Source organism: Acipenser ruthenus, unplaced genomic scaffold, assembly GCF_902713425.1.
Source record: "Acipenser ruthenus unplaced genomic scaffold, fAciRut3.2 maternal haplotype, whole genome shotgun sequence".
NCBI classification, from domain to species: domain Eukaryota; kingdom Metazoa; phylum Chordata; class Actinopteri; order Acipenseriformes; family Acipenseridae; genus Acipenser; species Acipenser ruthenus.
The window spans coordinates 52,496-70,552 of record NW_026708328.1 but is presented as its reverse complement, the minus strand read 5'-3'; the positions used below and the strand labels follow the sequence as shown (position 1 = coordinate 70,552).

Below are 18,057 nucleotides of genomic sequence, written 5' to 3'. Positions count from 1 at the left end.
ATGTGCAGGCTGGAGGCTCTCACCGGGGCAGGAGGCTCATGAACATCCTGTGAGTCTGCAGATCCCTGTGCAGCTCCTGAAAATGCTTAAACTTCCTCTTCACTGTCCAGCTGAACTCGCCGTGAGTCAAACGCACAGAATACAGGGTGCAGATACGAACCTGAGAGAGAGGGAGAGAGGGGGAGAGAGAGGGGGAGAGAGAGAGAGGGGGAGGGAGGGGGAGAGGGGGAGAGGAGAGAGGGGGAGAGAGAGAGAGGGGGAGAGAGAGAGAGGGGGAGAGAGAGAGGGAGAGGGAGAGATGGTGTGGGACCACAGTATGCTAACTATACCCTTCCCAAATGATCTTCAATGGCAATGCAGAGACAGACAGACAGACAGGCAGGCCGGAGTCTCACCTTGGATCTGGTGGTGTGTCGCTCCGTGTTTACCACACTGCAGGTGATGGGCACCCCCTTCAGGAACGGAGGAACATTGCTGTCCCGCAGGTCCTTCAGGTGATAAGCGATGAGCAAGGGACGCTCCTCTAGAGAGAGAGAGAGAAAGGAGGAGTGGGAAGAGGAGAGAGAGAGAAAGAGGAGGAGTGGGAAGAGGAGAGAGAGAGAAAGAGGAGGAGTGGGAAGAGGAGAGACAGAGAGAGAGAGAAAGGAGGAGTGGGAAGAGGAGAGACAGAGAGAGAGAAAGGAGGAGTGGGACAGAGGGGGAAGAGGAGAGAGGGAGAGGGACAGAGAGAGGAAGAGGAGGAGTGGAACAGAGGGGGAGGAGGAGAGAGGGGGAAAAGAGGGAGAAGGACAGAGAGAGGAGGAGAGGGAAAGAGGTGAAGGATAGGGGAGAGAGAGAGAGGGAAGAGAAGGATACAGAAGAGGAAGAGAGGAGAAAAAAGTGGGAAAGAGAAAAACAGAGTGTTAATGCTGACAGACCGACCGACACAGACAGACAGAGAGACACACGCTCGGACTCATACACAACCTCACACACACACACACACACACTGCCACACTGACCTGTAGCGTCTCCGAGGCAGTCCAGTTCATCACAGTTGATTGGCAGGTCTGTCTGGAAGGGCCTCAGATTCCCATCGACTCGCACGGCCACCACTGTCTCCTCCAGCACGCCCTCCGGTGGAGCAGACATGGCACTGCACCCTCCCCCTGAGTCAGCAGCAGCAACTGCACTGTCCAGATTCACTCTCCTGCAGAACACACTGACCTTTAGAAACACAGACGAAACGGTACTAGCAATGATCAATCTTTCACAGTGTCTTCAGTGTGAATTCAATGGCTAACGTTTCCACTAGAAGTCTTTCACAGTGTCTTCAGTGTGAATTCAATGGCTAACGTTTCCACTAGAAGTCTCTCTCAGCGTCTTCGATTGAAGTTCAGCCCCTCTCGCCTCTCTCAAGGTCGATACTCTCTCTAGGACTGCTTTGGGAATCAGCCTGTTATGCAAAAGATCCATTCAAATTCTCTGCCCGTCTTTGCTGGGCTCGACTGGAGTACATGCAAACCAGTGACCTCAGCTTCCAGATTTGCATCTTCAAGGAATTCCAATGAGCTTTAAAACAGGCTGAGAAACTCACACCAGTGCTGGGGTTCAGAGCTCCCCTCAATGAAGACTGTTATTATTATTAATATTGAAATGATCAGGAGCCAGGAGTTTGAGCAGGGTTACAAACTCACACTAGCCCTGCTGCTGCTGCTGCTGCTGCACCCAGTCCTGGGGTTCAGAGCTCCCCTCAATGAAGACTGTTATTATTATTAATATTGAAATGATCAGGAGCCAGGAGTTTGAGCAGGGTTACAAACTCACACTAGCCCTGCTGTTGCTGCTGCTGCACCCAGTCCTGGGGCTCAGAGCTCCCCTCAATGAAGTCTGTTATTATTATTAATATTGAAATGATCAGGAGCCAGGAGTTTGAGCAGGGTTACAAACTCACACTAGCCCTGCTACTGCTGCTGCACCCAGTCCTGGGGTTCAGAGCTCCCCTCAATGAAGTCTGTTATTATTATTAATATTGAAATGATCAGGAGCCAGGAGTTTGAGCAGGGTTACAAACTCACACTAGCCCTGCTGCTGCTGCTGCACCCAGTCCTGGGGTTCAGAGCTCCCCTCAATGAAGTCTGTTATTATTATTAATATTGAAATGATCAGGAGCCAGGAGTTTGAGCAGGGTTACAAACTCACACTAGCCCTGCTGCTGCTGCTGCTGCACCCAGTCCTGGGGTTCAGAGCTCCCCTCAATGAAGACTGTTATTATTATTAATATTGAAATGATCAGGAGCCAGGAGTTTGAGCAGGGTTACAAACTCACACTAGCCCTGCTGCTGCTGCTGCTGCACCCAGTCCTGGGGTTCAGAGCTCCCCTCAATGAAGTCTGTTGTTATTATTAATATTGAAATGATGAGGAGCCAGGAGTTTGAGCAGGGTTACAAACTCACACTAGCCCTGCTGCTGCTGCTGCTGCTGCTGCACCCAGTCCTGGGGTTCAGAGCTCCCCTCAATGAAGTCTGTTATTATTATTAATATTGAAATGATCAGGAGCCAGGAGTTTGAGCAGGGTTACAAACTCACACTAGCCCTGCTGCTGCTGCTGCTGCACCCAGTCCTGGGGTTCAGAGCTCCCCTCAATGAAGTCTGTTATTATTATTAATATTGAAATGATCAGGAGCCAGGAGTTTGAGCAGGGTTACAAACTCACACTAGCCCTGCTGCTGCTGCTGCTGCACCCAGTCCTGGGGTTCAGAGCTCCCCTCAATGAAGTCTGTTATTATTATTAATATTGAAATGATCAGGAGCCAGGAGTTTGAGCAGGGTTACAAACTCACACTAGCCCTGCTGCTGCTGCTGCTGCACCCAGTCCTGGGGTTCAGAGCTCCCCTCAATGAAGTCTGTTATTATTATTAATATTGAAATGATCAGGAGCCAGGAGTTTGAGCAGGGTTACAAACTCACACTAGCCCTGCTGCTGCTGCTGCACCCAGTCCTGGGGTTCAGAGCTCCCCTCAATGGAGTCTGTTATTATTATTAATATTGAAATGATCAGGAGCCAGGAGTTTGAGCAGGGTTACAAGCTCACACTAGCCCTGCTGCTGCTGCTGCTGCTGCACCCAGTCCTGGGGTTCAGAGCTCCCCTCAGTGAAGTCTGTTATTATTATTAATATTGAAATGATCAGGAGCCAGGAGTTTGAGCAGGGTTACAAACTCACACTAGCCCTGCTGCTGCTGCTGCACCCAGTCCTGGGGTTCAGAGCTCCCCTCAATGAAGTCTGTTATTATTATTAATATTGAAATGATCAGGAGCCAGGAGTTTGAGCAGGGTTACAAGCTCACACTAGCCCTGCTGCTGCTGCTGCTGCACCCAGTCCTGGGGTTCAGAGCTCCCCTCAATGAAGTCTGTTATTATTATTAATATTGAAATGATCAGGAGCCAGGAGTTTGAGCAGGGTTACAAGCTCACACTAGCCCTGCTTGGTACGGACATTCTTCAGCTATTGAGAGTATAGGATTCCGTGTGGTGGGGGTGGTTGTGGGGGTGGGGGTGGGGTTCAGTTTAAACAGGAAGCTGAACCCCGTTGCTGGTTGGAGTTTGTGGTGCTCTTGGTGTGCAGCTCTGCTACGAGTGATGGGAAACACAATGCGCTCTTGGCAGAAGCTGCCGATGACTCACCCTCCCCTGCACCTCCCTGCCAGCGCTGGCTGGCTGTGACTTCCCTTCCCCTGCTTATCCTGCTTCTCCTCCTCCTCCAGCCCCGAGGTGCTGTGCATTGCACTCATGGAGTCACACACACACACAGAGACACACACTGAGACACACACACACATAGAGAGACACATACACGCTGACACACACACACACACACACAAGCACAGACACACACAGAGACACACACACAGAGACAGACACATAGACATGCACACACACACAGACATGCACACACACACGCACGCACACACTGAGACACACACACACATAGAGAGACACATACACGCTGACACACACACACACACACACAAGCACAGACACACACAGAGACACACACACACATAGAGAGACACATACACGCTGACACACACACACACACACACAAGCACAGACACACACAGAGACAGACACATAGACATGCACACACACACAGACATGCACACACACACAGACATGCACACACACACACACTGAGACACACACACACATAGAGAGACTCATACACGCTGACACACACACACACACACACACACAAGCACAGACACACACAGAGACACACACACAGAGACAGACACATAGACATGCGCACACACACACAGACATGCACACCCACACTGAGACACACAGACACACACACAGAGACATGCACACACTGAAACAGAGAGAGAGACAGACACGCACACATAAATTCACTTCAGGTTGTGAATCGATTTTCAACAGCTGACTCAACCGCCAACAAAAAACGTTTCTTGATCATTTTCCAAACGTTAAGTTTTTTTTCATCAGATAATTCACTCTGCAGGTCTGCACATCGGTTTGGACATTTCAGCAGAACAGTAAACTAATGTGATCCACCTGCGTCTCCGTCCGTTTGCGTTTCCTTCCATTCTGATGACGTAGACATCCCTCTGCCCGGTGCTGATGGCTGAAGAGTCCTGATTGCGCTGAGCAGGATACATCTCCGGGGTCTTCAAGCGGGCGCATTCCGTCCTCTGTGTTTCATCGACCAGCCCACGACACCTCAAGAGAGCTCGACGGTGATTCTGGCGTCCCAGCATCACCCTCCCCCTCCCCTCTCACCCCAGCTCAGCTCACTTACCCGTACATCAGCGTTGCTTTCGTTATATTGTGCTTGAGATCCGCAGCCAGAATCTGTCCCAACCACAGCCCGTTGCTGCTTCAGATAAGTTAACTATCGCGGTTATGTATCTGGACTCAGTCAACGCCGAGAGGTGTCTGTTTGTGGTTGTATCTATTAGTACGCGTCTCTGAGTCTCTGGAAAGTTTCACTGTTGACTCTGACTGGTCACATGCAGCCTAGCGTTAATTACAAGTTAAATTCTCTTAGCCCGTGCGTTTATTATTATTTTTACAGGGCGTGTAACAGCACGACAGCACAGATCAAAGGAATGTGTCATTTGTTATTACTTTTGAGTCTACTTCTTAAAATCGAAAAAAAAAACACACATTGAAAGCGCGTTTTCACTCACCCCTCTCTGAATACCCCCGCCCCTCAGAGCTCAGGACACTCGCGTTGTTTGACGTTTAACTCGAGACGCACAGGACGTCCCAGGACAGGTCTGTGCCGCTTATTTTATTACCTAAATGGCTGTTTCTTTGACCGGATGGAGAAGGGCAGTGCAAGACGAAATTTGGTAAAGTACCTACCGTAACTCTCAGATTAGTCGCGCACCGCGTTCCCCAAAAAAAAAAAAAAAAAAAAAACCAAGATCATACATAAATACATAATAAACTTGCGAGTACGTACAGTCAACTATAGCTTGAATAAATAAATGACACAACAGCAAAGCCAGGTCGATAATACATTCAAATGTAATACAGGTATATACTTACAAGACCGGGCGCGCATTTTACTCGTCCCCCGGATCCAACGACAAAAGACACACAAGACTGAAAAAATAAAGAAATTGATGGATTCCCAGTACGGTGAACTAACCCAGCTTAGCAACTGCTCCCTATCTGACGCACAGGAAGCGTGTAAACCACAGCTGTATAAAGTTGCAATGGACATTAACACAGGCTTAAAACCCCTCCGATTCTCTAAGACGCTTTCTACTCTTGCTGTCAGTATTTGTTTTCTCAATCAAGGCTACTCCGTCCTGGCGTTGAATAACAGAATTCTTCGGAATAACGCGTCTGCGTAATTTGCGTAGCGCCTATGCGTTCAGTGCAGATGTTACGCGCTGAACGTAGCGTGACCTGTTTTCGTTCTCCGCTTCAGTAGTTTTGTTAAGTAATTCTGACTCGGGCATCATCGCTCCTCCTCGGCTGCAGCAATGCAATGGCAGCGAGCGTTTAGCCAGCCGGTCTGTAATCGATTGCGCACCCGGATTGTGAGGCTGAACTCTGAAGCTCAGGGAACACAAAGCCGCGGTTTCAGGCTTGAACCCTGGTTCCAGGAGACCGGGAGACCTGGTCTGATGAATTGTTACTTAAAGGGTTACAAGCCGTGCAAACCGCGATGTACTTTTACACGACTAAAGGCTCTGTCGACATCTTGTGGCGTAATGGGGAATTGCAGGTCATTCCTACCTGTCCTGTGGGTAACACGTGGAAAAGCTGGAATCCCTGCTTGTAGTGACTTATCCATGCCACCAGGTGGAGCTATAACACTTCACCGTTCTCTTTTACCAGCCACCTTCTTTAACTATTTCAACGCCGCACAGTGCTACTAGCAGTATAGCAAAGAGAGCTCCACTCTCAACACTGCAGAGCTGTATAGAGGTCTATAGGAAAGAGAGCTCAACACTGCAGAGCTGTATAGAGGTCTATAGGAAAGAGAGCTCCCCTCTCAACACTGCAGAGCTGTATAGAGGTCTATAGGAAAGAGAGCTCCCCTCTCAACACTGCAGAGCTGTATAGAGGTCTATAGGAAAGAGAGCTCCCCTCTCAACACTGCAGAGCTCTATAGAGGTCTATAGGAAAGAGAGCTCCCCTCTCAACACTGCAGAGCTGTATAGAGGTCTATAGGAAAGAGAGCTCCCCTCTCAACACTGCAGAGCTGTATAGAGGTCTATAGGAAAGAGAGCTCCCCTCTCAACACTGTAGAGCTGTATAGAGGTCTATAGGAAAGAGAGATCCCCTCTCCACACTGCAGAGCTGTATAGAGGTCTATAGGAAAGAGAGTTCCCCTCTCAACACTGCAGAGCTGTATAGAGGTCTATAGGAAAGAGAGCTCCCCTCTCAACACTGCAGAGCTGTATAGAGGTCTATAGGAAAGAGAGCTCCCCTCTCAACACTGCAGAGCTGTATAGAGGTCTATAGGAAAGAGAGCTCCCCTCTCAACACTGCAGAGCTGTATAGAGGTCTATAGGAAAGAGAGCTCCACTCTCAACACTGCAGAGCTGTATAGAGGTCTATAGGAAAGAGAGCTCCCCTCAACACTGCAGAGCTGTATAGAGGTCTATAGGAAAGAGAGCTCCCCTCTCAACACTGCAGAGCTGTATAGAGGTCTATAGGAAAGAGAGCTCCCCTCTCAACACTGCAGAGCTGTATAGAGGTCTATAGGAAAGAGAACTCAACACTGCAGAGCTGTATAGAGGTCTATAGGAAAGAGAGCTCCCCTCTCAACACTGCAGAGCTGTATAGAGGTCTATAGGAAAGAGAGCTCCCCTCTCAACACTGCAGAGCTGTATAGAGGTCTATAGGAAAGAGAGCTCCACTCTCAACACTGCAGAGCTGTATAGAGGTCTATAGGAAAGAGAGCCCCCCTCTCCACACTGCAGAGCTGTATAGAGGTCTATAGGAAAGAGAGCCCCCCTCTCAACACTGCAGAGCTGTATAGAGGTCTATAGGAAAGAGAGCTCCCCTCTCAACACTGCAGAGCGCTCTAGTTGTGTATATATATCTTTGTTATTAATTTTATTTGAATCTATCTATCTATATTAAGCTGATATTTTTTAAGGTTCAATTAAATTTTTAGTATTTTTTTTTTAAATTTTTACATATTTTAAGGGTTAAACTTGAAAAGGCGTTATTTATTTATTTATCTCGGTAAAATAAATAAATAAATAAATAAATAACAACAGCAGTAATCGTCTCAGTAGATCAGGACATTCGATCATTACCTCCAGCCTCCAGCTTAGACCTCCCGAGGGAGAGACGCCGAGCCTGGCTGGACAACAGCAGCCGCACACCGCGGCGCTTTCCTTCAGAAAACAGAGGCGCTAATAAAAGCACTTCTCTCAATGTCACGTCCCGTACACTCTGTCTCACAAGCTTAGGGGACCCCACGCTGGCAAAAGCTAGCAATTACCTTACACAGCCCCCCCGCTGTTTCCCACAGCCGCGCCCCGGGACCCCGCCACGCGTCTCCGGGGAAACGGAGCGCTTTGACCGTCAGTGTCTTCGATTATCTGTAGCTGAATGACCTTGTGGGGCTCCCGCACACGTTTCGGATCAAACTACCTTCCCTCTCCCCCCCCCCCGGCCAAAACGCTTTCAAATCATTTATCAGTGCATGTGTTCATGCAGTCCAGACTTTAGACAGTAGAGAGCTGGCCATGCGGATCAAGTCAATAACCACCCATTGCTGAACGTCTATACCGACGTCACGCTTGAGGATCGCACGCGTCATCTACACCTGACCGAATTGATTTGAGTGAGGTGTACCGCGGCTTCATGCTTACCTGAGCTGCTGGTTTATGTATGTGTGTGTGTATGTATGTGTGTATGTATGTATGTGTGTGTATGTGTGTGTGTATGTATGTGTGTATGTATGTATGTGTGTGTGTATGTATGTGTGTGTATGTGTGTGTGTGTGTATGTGTGTATCTGTGTATGTATGTATGTATGTGTGTGTGTATGTATGTGTGTGTATGTGTGTGTGTGTGTATGTGTGTATGTGTGTATGTATGTATGTATGTATGTATGTGTGTATGTATGTATGCATGTATGCATGTATGTATGTGTGTGTGTATGTATGTGTGTGTATGTATGTATGTATGTATGTATGTGTGTATGTATGTATGCATGTATGCATGTATGTATTTCTTTATGTGTATCTGTGTTGCTTTCACTGCGAGTTCAGGAGATGCTTTTCCGTTCTAGTCGCGCTGTCAGAGCGATATATGTAACGCAGGGTAATTAATTAGTTTTTAAATGTATTATTATTATTATTATTATTATTATTATTATTATTATTATTATTATTATTATTATTATTATTATTATTATTATTATTTTATTTAGTTCTAGTCTTTCCTCGGCGGAGGGAAAGGGGGAGGAGGGGGGCGGGGGCTCGCTTTGCCCGTGACTGACGTCACTCTTCCCCGGTTGACATTTCTGGGGCAATTAGACCAAAACACCGGAAGCACGATTCTCGGGTAATAACACAACAAATCGCTGACAGGTGAACTTTGTCAAAAAAAGAGACAGGACGGGGGGAGAAGCCAATTAACAGAGAAAGAATGATGGAGAGAGTGAAAGAAAGAAAGAAAGAAAGAAAGAAAGAAAGAAAGAAAGAAAGAAAGAAAGAAAGAAAGAAAGAAAGAAAGAAAGAAAGAAAGAAAATAAAATCTGTTATTTCTTACTGCTGTTATTTCTCAGCAACATCCACTAGGGGGCAGCGTGTCGCGGCGCTTACACTGTCACTGAAATCAATCTGCATCTACCAGCCTGACAGCGAGAATAACAAGCATCACAGACCACTGGCAGAGGAGAGCATAGGGAAGCATTGTAAAGCACAGAGAGGTCTGGTAAAGCATAGGGAAGCATTGTAAAGCACAGAGAGGTCTGGTAAAGCATAGGGAAGCATTGTAAAGCACAGAGAGGTGTGGTAAAGCATAGGGAAGCATTGTAAAGCACAGAGAGGTGTGGTAAAGCATAGGGAAGCATTGTAAAGCACAGAGAGGTCTGGTAAAGCATAGGGAAGCATTGTAAAGCACAGAGAGGTCTGGTAAAGCATAGGGAAGCATTGTAAAGCACAGAGAGGTCTGGTAAAGCATAGGGAAGCATTGTAAAGCACAGAGAGGTCTAGTAAAGCATAGGGAAGCATTGTAAAGCACAGAGAGGTCTGGTAAAGCATAGGGAAGCATTGTAAAGCACAGAGAGGTCTGGTAAAGCATAGGGAAGCATTGTAAAGCACAGAGAGGTCTGGTAAAGCATAGGGAAGCATTGTAAAGCACAGAGAGGTCTGGTAAAGCATAGGGAAGCATTGTAAAGCACAGAGAGTTATGGTAAAGTATATAAAATTAGCCCTATTTTTTGGAATTGCTACACCTCAATGCTTTGTGTTCTGAGAGAGGGGGAAGGAAAGGAGAGAGAGAGAGAGAGAGACTTTGCAAACAACATCAAATTGTGTTAGTAAAAAAAAAAAAAAAACATTTGCATGTCAAATTCCTGAAAAAAAGAAAAACAAACAAAAAAAAACAACCAAAGAGCAGAGGAAGCTCCTGTCAGAGAGCTCCCCCGCGGGGCGGAGCCGCACCTCAGCGCGGTCCTCTTTCGATTTCTCTCCTGATTGCTTCGTCTGCGAGTCGTTTGTCTTTCCCTGATCTCACTCCCACCTCCCTGACCCTCCTTAACTGAACTAGCATCGAGCCGGCACTGTTCTGAGAAGCAGAGAGAGGGGAGGGCAAAGCTTCAGTCCTGGAGGGTGGGGTGAGGTGAGGTGGGGAGGGGTGGGGGAACAGGACAAGAGAGAACAATCCAATCATTCAAGGTGTGTTTGTGTGTCAGGATCGATACACAGAGAGCAGAATGAAGGTAATTCTGTTACAGCCGTTATCGACTGTGAGTGAGTGAGTGTGTGTGTGTGTGTGTGTGTGTGTGTGTGTGTGTGTGTCCACTAGAGCCACACTGCTTCCCTCCCTCCCAGTCCCTCCTCAGCTCCACTAGAGCCACACTGCTTCCCTCCCTCCCAGTCCCTCCTCAGCTCCACTAGAGCCACACTGCCTCCCTCCCTCCCAGTCCCTCCTCAGCTCCACTAGAGCCACACTGCCTCCCTCCCTCCCAGTCCCTCCTCAGCTCCACTAGAGCCACACTGCCTCCCTCCCTCCCAGTCCCTCCTCAGCTCCACTAGAGCCACACTGCCTCCCTCCCTCCCAGTCCCTCCTCAGCTCCACTAGAGCCACACTGCCTCCCTCCCTCCCAGTCCCTCCTCAGCTCCACTAGAGCCACACTGCCTCCCTCCCTCCCAGTCCCTCCTCAGCTCCACTAGAGCCACACTGCTTCCCTCCCTCCCAGTCCCTCCTCAGCTCCACTAGAGCCACACTGCCTCCCTCCCTCCCAGTCCCTCCTCAGCTCCACTAGAGCCACACTGCTTCCCTCCCTCCCAGTCCCTCCTCAGCTCCACTAGAGCCACACTGCCTCCCTCCCTCACAGTCCCTCCTCAGCTCCACTAGAGCCACACTGCCTCCCTCCCTCCCAGTCCCTCCTCAGCTCCACTAGAGCCACACTGCCTCCCTCCCTCCCAGTCCCTCCTCCAGTCTTTGTTAGAATAATCTCCTATTATAAGGTGAGCGAGTTGGATAGCGCTGCGTGACTCTGCACAGTCTTTATTAACTCAATAAGATTTTTATCGGCTCTCTTTGAGTTGTCAGGCGTTGCTTGTTTTTTCGTTTTTTTTTCTCACTCGCCCTGAGGGATCCAGCAAAGAGGAATACCATTAAACAAGACTCACAGAAAGAGGGCAAAGTCTAGACCAAATGCGATTGAACACAAAACACAACAATAAAATAATCAAAATGAGCCCCCCCCACCCCCACCCCCCCTCCTCTCCATGGCAACGGCTTACAGCTCATTGAGGAGGGACTTTCAAAGGACAGGAACCGGGGACCAGAGATGGGAGCAGCATAACAGCCTCAATTCTCAAGTGTCTTCCAGAGTCAGTGGTCAGGGATGACTCTGTGATCAGCCATCAGCTGTTGTTAACGATGCTTCAATCCAGTGTAAAATATACTTCATAGAAAACTGGATTGATCAAAGTAATATCTTTATATAGCGCCTTTCAGAGTGTTCCATCATCACAAAGTGCTTTACAGAGGCAGGCTGTGAACTGTGCATTATATGCAGAGTCACTTCCAATAGGACATTGATTTTACATCACAAATAAAACTCATACTAACTTTCATCAATCAATCAATCAATCTTTATTTTTATATAGCGCCTTTCATAGTGATCCACCGTCACAAAGCGCTTTACAGAGGCAGGCTGTGAACTGTGCATTATATGCAGAGTCACTTCCAATAGGACGTTGATTTAACATCACAAATAAAACTCATACTAACTTTCATCAATCAATCAATCAATCTTTATTTTTATATAGCGCCTTTCATAGTGTTCCACCATCACAAAGCGCTTTACAGAGGCAGGCTGTGAACTGCGCATTATATGCAGAGTCACTTCCAATAGGACGTTGATCTAACATCTCATCCGCAGGACGGAGCACAAGGAGGTGAAGTGACTCGCTCAGGGTCACACACACAGGGAGTCAGTCAGTGACAGAGGTGGGATTTGAACCCGTGACCTTCTGGTGACAAGCCCCTGGACTTTAACCACTGGACCGCACTGCCTCCTGTTATATTTATAAAAATATTACTGATATACGAATTTCGAGTGAGACGAAATTCGATTGACACCAACAAAAAAAAAAAACGAATGACAACTGATCCCAAAACTAAGTGACGGACGAAAACCAAACGAGGTGTTTCCGAGACGCAGGAGATACTGGAGAAATGACAATGTCCTAATGGGGACACCGTACCAGAGGACACGGTTTGAAATGAAGTGGAAGTAGACTTGGGAGACAGAGGAGAAGGGGACACTTGGACACACAGAGAGAGCGGCGAGGGGAGATGGGACGGGACGGGACGGGCTGCCTTGGTCGTGTTGTTGACCAGTTACGTATGCAGGCCGAACCGGAACATGCTTTGTAATAACGAGCTAAGTCACATGACTCGCGTTTCCCGCGCAATTCTCTGCTTCAATCGGTGAGAGATGCAATTAAGTCGAATTAGTAAATTCTTCTTTAAGGAGGTTAAAAATGATGACGAAGACGACAAGCAACAGACAGCGAGTGGACCACGCCACTGACTCACACGCACACGCAAGACGCAGGAGTAACACGCTTTCTCTTCTGAGTAGATGACTATAGAAAGATAACGAGTTGTTATGCTGTGCAATAAACGCGGCCGTTTTAAACAAACAAAACAAAACACAATACGATTTAAATGACGCTTGCGTTCGTATATGCTGTGATTTTAATGGCTGCAGAGTCGCTGGGGTGTGGATCACACACACACACACACACACACACACACACACACACACAAGGGCAAATTATATTTTTGTCATTACGTCCGCCACAGGAAACAGGCTGTGCAGTAATAGTATAAGTCATGGTATAATAGCGTGATTGCAATAACATCATTATTATAATTTTAAACGTCCTTCCGTTCACCTTCCGCTGTTTGAAAGAGAACCGCCTCGTGTTATTGAAGACCTTATATAAGTGTCCCCCACAGCAAAAGCACAGCAAAGTGTAATAAAGCACAGAGAGGTCTGGTAAAGCACAGGGAAGCATTGTAAAGCACAGAGAGGTCTGGTAAAGCATAGGGAAGCATTGTAAAGCACAGAGAGGTCTGGTAAAGCACAGGGAAGCATTGTAAAGCACAGAGAGGTGTGGTAAAGCATAGGGAAGCATTGTAAAGCACAGAGAGGTGTGGTAAAGCATAGGGAAGCATTGTAAAGCACAGAGAGGTCTGGTAAAGCATAGGGAAGCATTGAAAAGCACAGAGAGGTATGGTAAAGCATAGGGAAGCATTGTAAAGCACAGAGAGGTATGGTAAAGCATAGGGAAGCATTGTAAAGCACAGAGAGGTGTGGTAAAGCATAGGGAAGCATTGTAAAGCACAGAGAGGTGTGGTAAAGCATAGGGAAGCATTGTAAAGCACAGAGAGGTCTGGTAAAGCATAGGGAAGCATTGTAAAGCACAGAGAGGTGTGGTAAAGCATAGGGAAGCATTGTAAAGCACAGAGAGGTCTGGTAAAGCATAGGGAAGCATTGTAAAACACAGAGAGGTCTGGTAAAGCATAGGGAAGCATTGTAAAGCACAGAGAGGTCTGGTAAAGCATAGGGAAGCATTGTAAAACACAGAGAGGTCTGGTAAAGCATAGGGAAGCATTGTAAAGCACAGAGAGGTCTGGTAAAGCATAGGGAAGCATTGTAAAGCACAGAGAGGTCTGGTAAAGCATAGGGAAGCATTGTAAAACACAGAGAGGTCTGGTAAAGCATAGGGAAGCATTGTAAAGCACAGAGAGGTCTGGTAAAGCATAGGGAAGCATTGTAAAGCACAGAGAGGTCTGGTAAAGCATAGGGAAGCATTGTAAAGCACAGAGAGGTGTGATAAAGCATAGGGAAGCATTGTAAAGCACAGAGAGGTCTGGTAAAGCATAGGGAAGCATTGTAAAGCACAGAGAGGTGTGGTAAAGCATAGGGAAGCATTGTAAAACACAGAGAGGTCTGGTAAAGCATAGGGAAGCATTGTAAAGCACAGAGAGGTGTGGTAAAGCATATCAAAATAAATATATAAATATGGTTGATGTACATTTTAGACTGTTTATTTCTCATACAGTATATCGGGAAAAAAACAATTATTTCTTCAGAGTTTATTTTTTTAAACTTTATTTTCACAAACAAAAAAATATATCTTAAAGAGTTTTTTTAAAAGTTTATCTCCAAGCTGTCACATAGACTCACTCAGCCAGCAGGGCGGCGCCGTTCCCCTTCTTCTCCAGTTGCTCTCTGAATATTTTCCCCGTACACTTTAAATTTGACATCTCCTTTCTTCTATTTATATTTGTCCCCCCACAACTTTATCTCCAAGCTGTCATACGCTCCCGCAACCAGCAGGTGGCGACGCTGTCCCGGCTCCTCACAGGTTTGTCTCTGAGTCCCAGTGAGGGGTGGAGTTCCTGGAGCCCCGCGGCGCCCTCCTGTGGTGACCCAGCAGCCTGCACACGGCTGTGCGGTAGCGCGCAGACATGGTGTTGTACAGGATGGGGTTGATGGCAGCGCTCAGGTAAAAGAGAACGAAGGAGACCAGGTTGAGATGCTGACTCACCGCGTACATCTCCGAGGTTCCCGTGGACATCGAGAAGAGCGTGCGCCCGATGTGGAAGGGGAGCCAGCAGAGGACAAACGCCAGCACGATAACCGCTGAGAGAGAGGGAGAGAGGGAGAGGAAGCAGATTACAAACTGTACAAATGCCCTTATAAAAGTCTCCCCCATAGTAAAAGCACAGCAAAGTGTAATAAAGCACAGAGAGGTATGGTAAAGCATAGGGAAGCATTGTAAAGCACAGAGAGGTGTGGTAAAGCATAGGGAAGCATTGTAAAGCACAGAGAGGTCTGGTAAAGCATAGGGAAGCATTGTAAAGCACAGAGAGGTCTGGTAAAGCATAGGGAAGCATTGTAAAGCACAGAGAGGTCTGGTAAAGCATAGGGAAGCATTGTAAAGCACAGAGAGGTGTGGTAAAGCATAGGGGAGCATTGTAAAGCACAGAGAGGTCTGGTAAAGCATAGGGAAGCATTGTAAAGCACAGAGAGTTCTGGTAAAGCATAGGGAAGCATTGTAAAGCACAGAGAGGTCTGATAAAGCATAGGGAAGCATTGTAAAGCACAGAGAGGTCTGGTAAAGCACATTAAGAAACACATCAGGTAAACAAACCCTTATAAAAGGGTTAGATGTTAGATTTCGGAAGCAAAGGGTTAAGCTGTCAATGGTCAAGGTGTCTTTATGGATCTGTGTTCTATTTTGAAGCCCTCCTCCTTACCCAGCATCTTGACGGTCTGCCGGTGGCTCCGGTCGCGGTGGCAGCTGTCCCGCCGCCTCCACAGCTTCCTGCCGATCAGCCCGTAGAGAACGCTGAGGCAGCACACGGGTACGAGGAAGTAGAGGCTGGAGACCCACATCATAGCCGACAGCAGCCCGGAGCTCAGAGCATAGCGGGTGCAGCGACACTCGGGCTCTGAGCCGTTCACCAGCTCCACCCCCACCAGAGCGAAGACGGGCCCCGCGCTCAGCAGCGCCAGGGCCCACAGCAGCCCGATCAGCAGCTTCACCTTCCCCCTGGTCACGAGCACCTTGGCCCTGAGGGGGAAGCACACAGCCAGGTAGCGCTCCATGCTGAGGGTGGTGATGTGGAGGATGCTGGAGTAGGTGCAGCCCTCGCTCATGAACTGGGAGAGCTTGCACACCGCATCCCCCAGCAGCCAGGGCTGGTACTTCCACAGCTGAGACAGGAGAGAGAGAGAGAGAGGGGGGAGATCATTAACAAGATACAAACTGGGGGAGCTTGCACACTGCGCCCCCTAGCAGCCAGGGCTGGTACTTCCACAGCTGAGACAGGAGAGAGAGAGTGAGAGGGGGGGGGAGAGAGAGAGAGAGAGAGAGAGAGAGAGAGAGAGAGGGGGAGATAAGTAACCAGATACAAACTGGGGGAGCTTGCACACTGCGCCCCCTAGCAGACAGGGCTGGTACTTCCACAGCTGAGGGGGGAGAGAGACGGGAGGGGAGGGGGGAGGAGAGAGAGCTATATCAAATATTATTAATAAAATAATATTCATAAAATTAATAGGTACAGTCTGTAATAATAATAACAACAATAATAATAATAATAATAATAATAATAATAATAATAATAATAAGGGTGACAGTGATGTCATCAACAACATAATGGGGCAGCAGTTTGGAGTAGTGGTTAGGGCTCTGGGCTCTTGACCGGAGGGTCGTGGGTTCAATCCCAGGTGGGGGACACTGCTGCTGTACCCTTGAGCAAGGTACTTTACCTAGATTGCTCCAGTAAAAACCCAACTGTATAAATGGGTAATTGTATGTAAAAAATAATGTGATATCTTGTAACAATTGTAAGTCGCCCTGGATAAGGGCATCTGCTAAGAAATAAATAATAATAATAATAATAATAATAATAATAATAATAATAATAATAATAATAATAATAATAATAATAGTAACAGTAATAACCTTGTAGAGGTCGACGGGCATGAGCAGGAATATGCAGAGGTCCGACAGAGCCATGCTGGACAGGTACAGGTAGGTGGTGCTGCGCAGCTCTCTGAACAGGAACACCACCAGCATGGTGAGCAGGTTCCCCACCAGCCCCACCGCGAAGAGCAGGGCGCACGCCGTCGTCACGGCGACCAGCAGCGGCAGCGAGAAGGGAGGGGGCGCCGGCGGGGACTCGGAGCGGAGCGAGCTGAGATTCCGGGGGGAGCAGCCCTCGGAGCAGACCAGCGAGCGGAGGAACTCCAGACTGGAGTTCCAGGACTCCGAGGAGGAGAGGGGGCGGGCCATCGTGGACCAGGGGGGCGGGGCTACAGGGAGAGGTGGGGTTAGGGGTTGAGGTTGTGGTTAGAATTAGGGTTGGGGTTGGAGTTGGGTTTGGAGTTAGGTTTGGGTTGGGGTTAGAGTTGGGTGGGGTTGGGGTTGGGTTGGCGTTGGGGCTGGGGTTGGGGTTAGAGTTAGCAGTGGAGTTTGTGGTTGGAGTTAGGGGTGGGTTTGGGGGTTGGCGTTGGGGCTGGGGTTGGGATTATGGTTGGGGGTTGGGGTTGAGGTTAGAATTAGGGGTGGGGTTTGTGGTTGGAGTTGGGGTTGTGGTTGGGGTTAGAGTTAGCAGTGGAGTTTGTGGTTGGAGTTAGGGGTGGGTTTGGGGGTTGGCGTTGGTTGGTTGAGTTTGGGGATGGGGGTTGTGTTTGTGGTTAGAATTAGGGGTGGGGTTTGTGGTTGGAGTTGGGGTTAGGGGTGGGGTTTGTTATTGGAGTTAGGAGTGGGTTTTGGGGTTAGAGTTAGGGTTGGGGTTGGGGTCGCTGTTATTGATTCTGGGACCCAGAGCTGGTTCTGTCTCCCTGGTGCTTACTTGATAACACCCTGGCTGTGCCGTCCAGGTCTCTGAGAACTGCTGGAGACATTTCAACACCGAGTCTCTGCGTGGATATCCTGGCCGGGTGTGATTTATTTTATTTCATTTCAGACAGACTGAAACCACGGAATCCATTCAGCCTGAAACCCACTGAATAGCAAAACAATAAGGCGGCATGCGGGATGCCCCTCCCACCCCTCGGGATTGTGGGATTTGTAGTTTGTAACCAACAGGACTACATTTCCTGCCTGGGACGGGACTTCTGCGCCAAGCCAATGGGCTCGCTTCGTTCCGTGGAGTGGCGGGGCGGTTTTGTCCCGGCTGATTTTCGCGACGCTCGTATTTGTGGGAGCCGATCTTCCATAGGAGAGCTGCTGATCTGCAGAGTGAAGAAGACAAAATAATAGCAACCACAGTGACACAGTGTACAGAAACCGCAGTGTGACACTGTAACTG

At 48.3% G+C, this 18,057-nt stretch overlaps 2 protein-coding genes across 3 annotated transcripts; both read right to left on the bottom strand.

The window, feature by feature from the left end:
• Positions 1 to 5,140, bottom strand: LOC117404553 (phospholipase D2; the record flags this gene model as incomplete). 2 transcript variants are annotated; one of them, XM_059020852.1, is given in 4 exon segments in its annotated part: positions 1 to 160; positions 396 to 523; positions 1,002 to 1,189; positions 4,800 to 5,140. In XM_059020852.1, coding segments are annotated over 4 exon segments (465 nt in total). In that variant the 5' UTR covers positions 4,808 to 5,140.
• Positions 5,141 to 14,424: 9,284 nt separating this feature from the next.
• On the bottom strand, positions 14,425 to 17,036 carry LOC117967942 (growth hormone secretagogue receptor type 1-like). Its single transcript, XM_034915426.2, has 3 exons — positions 16,707 to 17,036; positions 15,496 to 15,955; positions 14,425 to 14,878 (listed from the first exon to the last, which is right to left on the bottom strand). The coding sequence occupies exons 1-3, from the start codon at positions 17,034 to 17,036 to the stop codon at positions 14,595 to 14,597; spliced, it is 1,074 nt and encodes a 357-aa protein (XP_034771317.2). The 3' UTR covers positions 14,425 to 14,594.
• Between the last annotated feature and the right edge of the window lie 1,021 nt (positions 17,037 to 18,057).

Excerpts from the sequence above, each read along its gene's own strand:
- LOC117967942 (XM_034915426.2), bottom strand. The coding sequence starts at position 17,036 with ATGGCCCGCCCCCTCTCCTCCTCGGAGTCCTGGAACTCCAGTCTGGAG. Across the intron at positions 15,956-16,706 it reads TGCCCGTCGACCTCTACAAG|CTGTGGAAGTACCAGCCCTG; the intron begins GTTATTACTGTT and ends CTCCTGTCTCAG. Across the intron at positions 14,879-15,495 it reads GCAGACCGTCAAGATGCTGG|CGGTTATCGTGCTGGCGTTT; the intron begins GTAAGGAGGAGG and ends CCTCTCTCTCAG.